The sequence below is a fragment of the Triticum dicoccoides genome, chromosome 4A (assembly GCF_002162155.2).
Source record: "Triticum dicoccoides isolate Atlit2015 ecotype Zavitan chromosome 4A, WEW_v2.0, whole genome shotgun sequence".
Lineage (NCBI taxonomy): Eukaryota > Viridiplantae > Streptophyta > Magnoliopsida > Poales > Poaceae > Triticum > Triticum dicoccoides.
The window spans coordinates 479,316,784-479,325,627 of record NC_041386.1 but is presented as its reverse complement, the minus strand read 5'-3'; the positions used below and the strand labels follow the sequence as shown (position 1 = coordinate 479,325,627).

Sequence of the window (8,844 nt, the reverse complement as noted above, 5' to 3'; positions counted from 1 at the left end):
TCTGCTTGCTGGTCTTCCAGCTGCTTCCTCGCTTGGCTGAGCTACTCCTCGACCCGCTCCAGTCTCTGCCTCAGGCCGGAGACTTCGGCAGTGTGTGAGGTCGCGGCCAGCAAGGAAGCCTGCTTATTCACATTAGACACATTTTAGTTAGCTTCCTGAGAAATTTAATTGATCCTCTATCCGGCGTTTCTTTCCGAACACCGGACAGTGTCTCAGGGGCTACTGTCTGTATTGGGATTTTCCCTGTGATGCTGCTTATCTCAAAACCTGTCAGCAGGCCGTTGCAGGCTTCGGTCAGTCCGCTCTTGACAGACTAAACCTTCTCAATCACCATACCGATAAGGATATGGTGTTCTTCCACAATGGAAGCGCCTCATAGCGCTTCTAGTAGATTATCCGGTGCCTCTGGTTGGACAGAGGTCACCGGTGGAACACGCACACCCACTTCTTTAGAAGGAGGTTGCTCGTTGGATTCCGGAGTTGCATGGGTCTTCCGAATCGCATTCGGCTAGGGACCGAACTGATCGAGGCCCCCAGCCGCCATGGGGATCTGCCCCCATGTGTTCGGAAGTCGAGGTCTTTGTCGGTGTCAAAACCGGCGGATCTCGGGTTGGGGGTCCCGAATTGTGCGTCTAGGGCTGATGGTAACAGGAGGCGGGGGACACAATGTTAACCCAGGTTCAGGCCCTCTCGATGGAGGTAATACCCTACTTCCTACTTGATTGATCTTGATGATATGAGTATTGCAATAATTGATCTACCACGAGATCGTAGAGGCTAAACCCTAGAAGATAGCCTATGATTATGATTGTTGTCGTCCTACGGGCTAAACCCTCCGGTTTATATAGACACCGGAGGGGGCTAGGGTTACACAGAGTCGGTTACAAGGGAGGAGATCTACATATCCTAATTGCCAAGCTTGCCTTCCACACAAAGGAGAGTCCCACCCGGACATGGGACTAAGTCTTCAATCTTGTATCTTCATAGTCCAACAGTCCGGCCAAAGTATATAGTCCAGCTGTCCGAGGACCCCCTAATCCAGGACTCCCTCAGTAGCCCCTGAACCAAGCTTCAATGACGATGAGTCCGGCGCACAGATTGTCTTCGGCATTTCAAGCACTACAGGAATCAGCAGTTTTGCCGTCTAGCGATTACAGACGGCAAAGACTTTACCCTCAGCTGGTTGACGGCAAAGTTAGACGGCGAAGCATAAATCGGCAAAGCAAAACTTTGCCGTCAGCTTTTTGTCGGGCAGACGGGAAAGACTTTGCCGTCAGTGAAAGCAGTTTGCCATCAGCCATATAGTGTAGACGGCAAAAAAAAGTCGCCTAACGAAGACGGATGCCGTTACAAGTTTGCAGTCAGGCTTTAAGCTCGGCGGATGGCAAAGTCAGAATGTTTGCTGTCAGGTTTCCGTCCACGCAGACGGCAAAGTCTAGCGTTTTGCCATCGGGCGGGCCAGGAGGCAGATGGCAAAGTCTAGCGTTTTGCCATCAGGCGGGCCAGGAGGCAGACGACAAAGTCTCCAGGTTTGCCTTCTAGCGACAAAAGGCAGACGGCAAACCCCTCGGCTAGGCTGCAATCCGATTGCACAGGCTTCCGCCACGTGAGTACTTTTGCCATCTAGAATCCCATTTGAATGACAGCAAAAGTTGTGCACTTTTTTTTGGCATTATATATATTAATTTGGCACACAATATATATCATAATTTGTCACAGATATAAATTGGCATAGTTTGTATACACAATATATATCATAATTTGGCACAGATGACACATAATTCATAGCACTGTTCCATAGCAAATATGATACAGTTCATAGCACTGTTCCATAACACATTCATATCAAATACCACATAGAGTATACCAAATGCCCATAGAGAGCTAGTCCATACCAAATATAAGAGTACAATGTTTTCCATAGCAAGAGTACAATGTGTTCCATAGCAAATGAACAAAGCAGGCATCAGTATGTAATATTTGGCACTACAACAAATGTCTTCATGTCCATATCATAGTCCAAAGAGCATCTGTGTGGCAACCTATAAGATGAAATCATCAACATGTCAAATTTTGGCATAATAAAAAAAGGGCTTTAAATCATCAAGATGCCGAATAGACAAAAGACCTGTGTCGCCTGTTGAGCCACAATATAGACATCTTCTCATTCTTATTTGCTGTCTTGTCGAATTTTGACTTGCCCAATATCATCTCTTCGCCTAACCTTCTCCGGATCAAACCAATGGCATTTGAAGATGACGACTTTTGGAGGATTTGCCCCAAAGTAATGCAGTTCATATATTTCATCAACTCTTCCATAATACTCAACTCCATTGCAAATAGCCGACACTCCGGTGTTTCTTTTTTTAGAACGGCCCGACATTCCTCGTTCCCATTTGTGCGGAAGCAATACCCATTGATGTCGTAATTATCGAACGTACCGACCTTATAGTCAAACCCATTAGCAACTTGTTTCAATTCTTTGTCCAATATTGACGCACCCTACAAGTTTAAGCGGAAAAGATTATTGTATTAGTCGCACGTAATACCAACTTCAAGTCTACATAATAAGAAGTATACCTTTGCTCTGAACCAAGAAATGAAACCGTAATTACCGTCTCCTTCGCCAACAAGAAGCTCATACTCTTCAAGTGAATCAGGTTCGACCCCTCCATCAGAGAATTGGGCAATGAATTCACTTTGCAATGAGGAATGAGCGCAGTTAGATACAAACATATGAGTAGATGTTATATAATGTACCAATCACTTACTCAATGTACGGTCGCACTTCTTTTAGGTTGGTGAGGATATACAATGTAAGCGATCTCCACTCTTTTGGATCCAATATCTTTGAACCAGAAGCACCCACAGGTCCGAGTTGGCCTTTGAAAAGGCTGAGCTTGGATTCATGCCTGGGGTCGCCAGTATTGTAACGAGACTTTGCATTATGCAAGCTTGGAATATTGGCCGCATAGCGTGATGTGCTGAAGTTTGACATCTCCTCCGCCAAGAATGCCTCGGCTATGGATGCTTCAATTCTATGTTTATTTCTACATTTAGCTCTAAGAGTCTTTTGCATTCTCTCAAGTCCATAGCACCAACGGTTCTGCACAGGGCCAACCATTCTTACCTCGGAAGGGAGGTGTAAAATCATATGTTCCATCGGATTAAAGAAGCCCGGTGGAAAGATCTTCTCTAGCTTGCAGAGCAACTCAGGGGCCCGTTTTTCCATGTCATCTATCACGGTAGGAGATACTTATTTAGTACAAAGAACACAGAAGAAATAGCTAAGCTCTACCAATACTTCCCAATCATCCTCAGGGATATAGCCTCGAATCATCACGGGCATTAACCGCTCAAGCCATATGTGCCAATCATGACTCTTCAACCCATAAAGCTTCAATTTATCAAGATTCACTGCCCTCATTAGATTCGCTGCATACCCATCGGGGAACAACAAAGTTTTGAACCACATGAGTATCTCCTTCTTATGTTCCCTTGAAAGAACAAACCTAGCCCGTGGCATTGTCCAATTTTTCCGGCCCACGGGTTGCCGCAAGTTTTGTTTGGGTCTATCACATAGCTTCATCAGATCAAGTCTGGCCTTAGTATTATCCTTCGTCATATTGGGAATCTTGATCAATGTGACAAAAATGGCCTCGGCGATATTCTTTTCATTGTGCATTACATCAATGTTATGGGGAAGCTCAAGCTGGTGAAAGTAGGGGAGGTCCCAGAAGCATCGTTTGTGAGTCCAGGCGTGTAGTTCATTATATCCTAGGAAATACCGTGGATGGTTGGGATCGGGCTGGAGAGCATTTAATTCATCACGAATCTGTTCACCCGTCATCTCAGGTGGTGCCAAGTGTTCGACAACTTCACCTTTCATGAAGTTCATCTTGTCTAGTCTGAATGGATGGTCAGGGCACAAATGTTGTCTATGGAAATCAAAGTAAGAATACTTGCGACCATGCTCTAGCCAACGGCACTTAAGGCTCGCCTTGCATCTTGGGCATGGGAACCTCCCATGCACAAACCACCCCATGAAAAGTGAATAGGCCGGTAGGTCATGCAATGAGTACTGGTACCAAACATGCATTGTGAAGTTTTTTTGCTAATAGCATCGTATGTCCGTATCCCATTCACCCAAGCTTCTTTCAAGTCATCTATCAGTGGCTGCATGTACACATTTATATTCTTCCCCGGATACTTGGGCCCTGGAACTATCAACGATAGGAATATGTGCTTGCGTTGCATCAGGACGCCTGGGGGTAGGTTGAGTGGAACAACAAACACGGGCCAACAACTATGTCTTTGACACCATACCAAACGGATTGAACCCGTAAAGTCTGATGGCGATTCGTACATGCTTTGCCTCTTCTGCTTTCTGATGATGTATTCGATCAAAACTCTTCCATGCTTGGCCACAAGACGCATGTACCATCATCGGCCTCCCATGATCATCCTTGTCAGGTCTTTTCCCATATTTGTGCCATGTCATCATTTTGGCCGTATCTTCGTTCAAGAAAAGCCATTGAACTCTTGGCAAGATTGGAAGATACCGAAGAACATTTGCAAGGACTTTGCTCTACTTCTTCACACCATCATCGAGGTCTCTATCAACATACCTAGAGGCTTTGCACTTGGCACAGTACCTGTCGTCGGCATACTCTTTTGTAAATAAGACACATCCGTTTGGATAGGCATGTATCTGCTCATAGGGCATCTTAAGTGCACGGAGGATTTTCTTTGCTTCGTACCAACTTTTAGCCATTTTGTGACCTTCAGGGAGAGAGCTACCCCAAGCGGTCATCATCGAATTAAAGCAATCTCTACTCATGTTGAACTGGGACTTCAAAGACATTACTCGTGTGATGGTATCCAGGTGACACTGTGTCGTGTACTCGTGAAGAGGTTGTTGTGACGAATTCAACATTTCTAGGTAAGCCCTCGCGGACTCCTCCGGTTCTCCCTCTGATCCCTCTTCACGTGCATCGTTGAAGTCAACTACCATGTCAGCAATCCCGGTACCATTGTCATCGGTGCGCCGAAGAACCACCTCCTCTCTGCTACGTTCAGGCTCGCCATGAAAGGTCCACCGGGTATACCCAGTCTTAAACCCATGCTTTTGAAGGTGTTTACCCATCGTCTTCTTCGACTGTTCTATATCGTTCTTGCACTTCAAGCAGGGGCACCAACTTTTTCTCTTGCCACTAGCAAATGCTGCCTCTACAAATTCATTGGTCTTCATCACCCATTCAACGGTCATGTCTGCCTGACTAGGGTGGCCAGTGTACATCCACGCACGATCACCCATACTTGCACTAACAGTAGGTACACCAAATTTATATTCATCAACTTATGTAAAATGTAATTGCGACTAGATACACAAGTAATTACTTTTGTCATATTATTTACGCCTTAGTTTTATTTTTTACCATACAAAAGAGAAACAGGCATTCATGGGTTGAATCATATCTCTAATAGGTAAAGATGGGTCCTAATCCCACCTGAGTACGTGTAGATTGGGTTCGTTTCCCGTGCGCTACTCCGGTCTGAGGCAAAATTTCGGCAGCACCTCCCCGCTGTCCTCCAGATACACGTCTCGGCAACAAGCTGAGAGAATGTGTACCCGGAGAACAATGGGGAGGCGCTGAAGAAATTTTTCCTTGGACCGAAGTAGAGCACGGGAAACAAACCCAATCTACACATACTCGGGATGTCCATGCATAACGTGGACAATTCGAAAGGACGGCGGTTATAAATGCCACCCTTTCGAACGGGAGATGCCTAGGTTACGCGACTTAACATGAAAATAAAATCTAGTGGCATTGGCACGACGACCGGAACAGAGTAAATAAGGGGAGTGGGGATAACAGTCGAGCTCACCCCTAGATGATCTGTAGAGGAGGTAGTGGATGGCGATGGCGACGACAACAGGACCAACAGTGCTCCTGGAGGTGAAAAGATTGATCCCTGTACATCAAAGCACCAGCACAACCAACATAAGCACTCGCGGAAAATTTGAACAGAAACAAAAATGAACAAGTATAAAGAAAGGATGCATCAATCTTCTTCATATAATTGGTTTACCTGCAGATCTTATGGACAAGCATTTGAACAAAGGCAACACTCGTAAAAACAAAGATATACAGTATCTACATTTTAGTTACAATATGGATTAGATTTGCCCATATTTAATCCACATCATTATTGTAAATGTACTACGGCAGTAAGCATGAAATCCTTGTAGCCATTAATTATTTTATATGGTAGGCAACAATGTTACAGATACAATTTTCACTTGAACTTTTGACATACTCTAATTGCTCAAACAAGATTTCCTTTAGTTATAACAACAATACTATTTCCATGCTAACAATCATCAACAGAACTAGATTACAGATTCTTTTTCCCCATCTCATCATGCTAAGGAGTGCAAAATCATCAACAGAATAGAATTTCTAACAAATGCGTGTAGCAAAAATGAGCACATACTATTTTCTCCAATTACAACATCCATTCATCCATCCATCGATCAATACATCCATCCATGCAGCCATGCAGCCATCCATCTGGGGCAGAGGGGTAGGAGAAGGAATGCTCACCGTGGGGGCAGATGGGGCAGAGGGGGAGATGGTGCCCGGCGGCCGTGCAGCTGCCTCTCCTTTGCAGTCCAGCAGCGGCGGAGGTGGTGCCCTACGGCGGCGGCGGCGGAGGTGGTGCCCGGCAGCGGTGGTGCCGGTGCAGCGGCGCTAGGGCACAGGAGGAGATTCCAGCGACGGTGCGGCCATTGGAGGAGGGGTTGGGGGCGCGGTGTCGGAGGGGCTGGCGGCGGCGCTGGAGAACAGCGGCGGCGGCGCTGGAGAACGGAGGCGGCGCTCGAACCCTAGCGCTGCTCTCTGTTCTGGTGGTGCGGGGCGAGGGGAGGGGTGGGGCTGCGATCTGGTTTTTTTCAGCGCATCCGACCGGGCTATCAGTGGACTGGGATGTTTGTCGTCTTCCACTGGTCTCGCGATCTGTTTTTTTTTTGGGTGCGTCCGACCGAGCTATCAGTGGACTGGGCTGTTTGCAGTCTGCCACTAGTCTCCATGACGGGAAACCCTTTTTTTCCTCGGGGCCATGTGCTGCGTGGCCATGTTTTTTTGCCGTCTGCAAGTTAGCGAAGCTGACGGCGAACTCACAATCTTAGCCGTCAGTTAACGGATGAGTTGACGGCAAAGTACACTGTAACTGACGTCCGTCCGGGTGCCGTCTTTGCCGTCAGTAGTGTCATAGATGACGGCAAAGAATACGTCTTTGCCGTCTGCCTCATTTTTGCCGTCACCTTTTGCGTACGTTCGTCATCTGTAATTCTTTCCGTCTGTTATTCGTCTGTTTTACTGTCAGTTATTCTTTGCCGTCATCCACTAACGGCAAAACAGCTCTTTGCCGTCTGCCCCGATGTTATGCTGGCGGCAAAGAACCTCACTGACGGCAAACTAGCTTATTCCTGTAGTGAAGGCGGGTTCCTTCCTCGAATACTCCATAGAAGATTATGAACACAAGGATCGTGTCTGGCTCTGCAAAATAAATTCCACATATCACCATAGAGAGCATATTATGCCACAAATCTAATCTGCTGACAACTTTTTATAATGTGACGTCCTGCCGTGGCCCGGTCATTATGAACCATTTTTCCCTACCTGCCACTGCACGTGTTGCGAGGTGGTTTTATTGGCACAACTTGTCGAAGCAGAGATCGTGTTCCCCTTATCACGAGATTCCCATCAATAGGGTGTGGGTAACCCAATCGTGTTTGTTAGTATGACTCCTCGATTTTAGGCAAGTTCCAAACGGCCACGCGAAGGACGCTTGATATTCACCCTCTTTATAAAGGGGCCAAGGCCTGTCCTTTTCTTCTTGCGCCCAATCCTTCCCCTCCCCCACCTCGAGTTCCAACACCCAAGGCTTAGGCTAAGCGCTTCGGACCTTCAACCATGTCTAGATCGAACCTTCAAGGTCGGTGGATGGCCTCCTCTGTCACAGAGGAGGACATCAAGAAGCTAAGGGAAGACATGTATCTGACCGCCGAAATCTTGCACAGGCTGCCCGCTCAAGGGCAGGTCATCCCCACTCCCGAACCCAACAAAAGTGTCATATTTGTTTCCCACTTCCTCCGAGGGCTAGGCTTTAGTCTTGATCCCTTTGTAAGAGGGCTGATGTTGTATTACGGGCTCGATTTTCATGATCTAGCCCCAGATTCCATCCTTCACATCTCGTCGTTTATCGTCGTGTGTGAAGCCTTCCTCCGCATCACCCCACACTTCGGCTTATGGCTCAAGACCTTCAATGTGAAGCCGAAGACGATCGACGGGCGACAAACAGAATGTGGAGGTGCCATAATAAGCAAAGGCGCCGATGTTCCATGGCATAAGGGCTCCTTCCCTGAGGTGTCCAACTTATGGCAGCGGGAGTGGTCTTACATCACAGCTCCCCGAAGTAAAAAGAGGGCAGCTGCCCCTGCCTTCCGCTCGGGTCCCCCGCCGCAACTGGCGTCATGGGTCAACAAGGGGTTGGACTGGGGGCCAGTTAATGACGTGCTGACATTGCAAAGTCGCATCCGAGATCTCCTCAAGAGGGATGTCAATCTTGTCAAGGTAATGCAAGTTATGCTAGTTCGTCGGGTCCTGCCATGCCAACGTCGATCTCTCCGTCTATGGGAGTTCAACCCAGAAGGACCGTGAACTATTCACCAATTCCTCAGTGTGACCAGGGACGGAGCCAGGATTTAGACATAGGGGGGGGGCGAAAGACAACAAGCAGAAAAATAGACATACCATACCATGTGGTTATCCCAAGCCT

General features: G+C 47.2%; 1 protein-coding gene across 1 annotated transcript; it reads right to left on the bottom strand.

Moving 5' to 3' along the window:
• Positions 1–1,864: 1,864 nt before the first annotated feature.
• Positions 1,865–6,699, bottom strand: LOC119286309. The gene is made up of 5 exons (XM_037565686.1): positions 6,609–6,699; positions 5,890–5,976; positions 2,616–2,698; positions 2,129–2,502; positions 1,865–2,042 (listed from the first exon to the last, which is right to left on the bottom strand). Exons 3-5 carry the CDS (start codon positions 2,673–2,675, stop codon positions 1,967–1,969), a joined length of 510 nt encoding a protein of 169 aa, XP_037421583.1. The 5' UTR covers positions 2,676–2,698; positions 5,890–5,976; positions 6,609–6,699; the 3' UTR covers positions 1,865–1,966.
• Between the last annotated feature and the right edge of the window lie 2,145 nt (positions 6,700–8,844).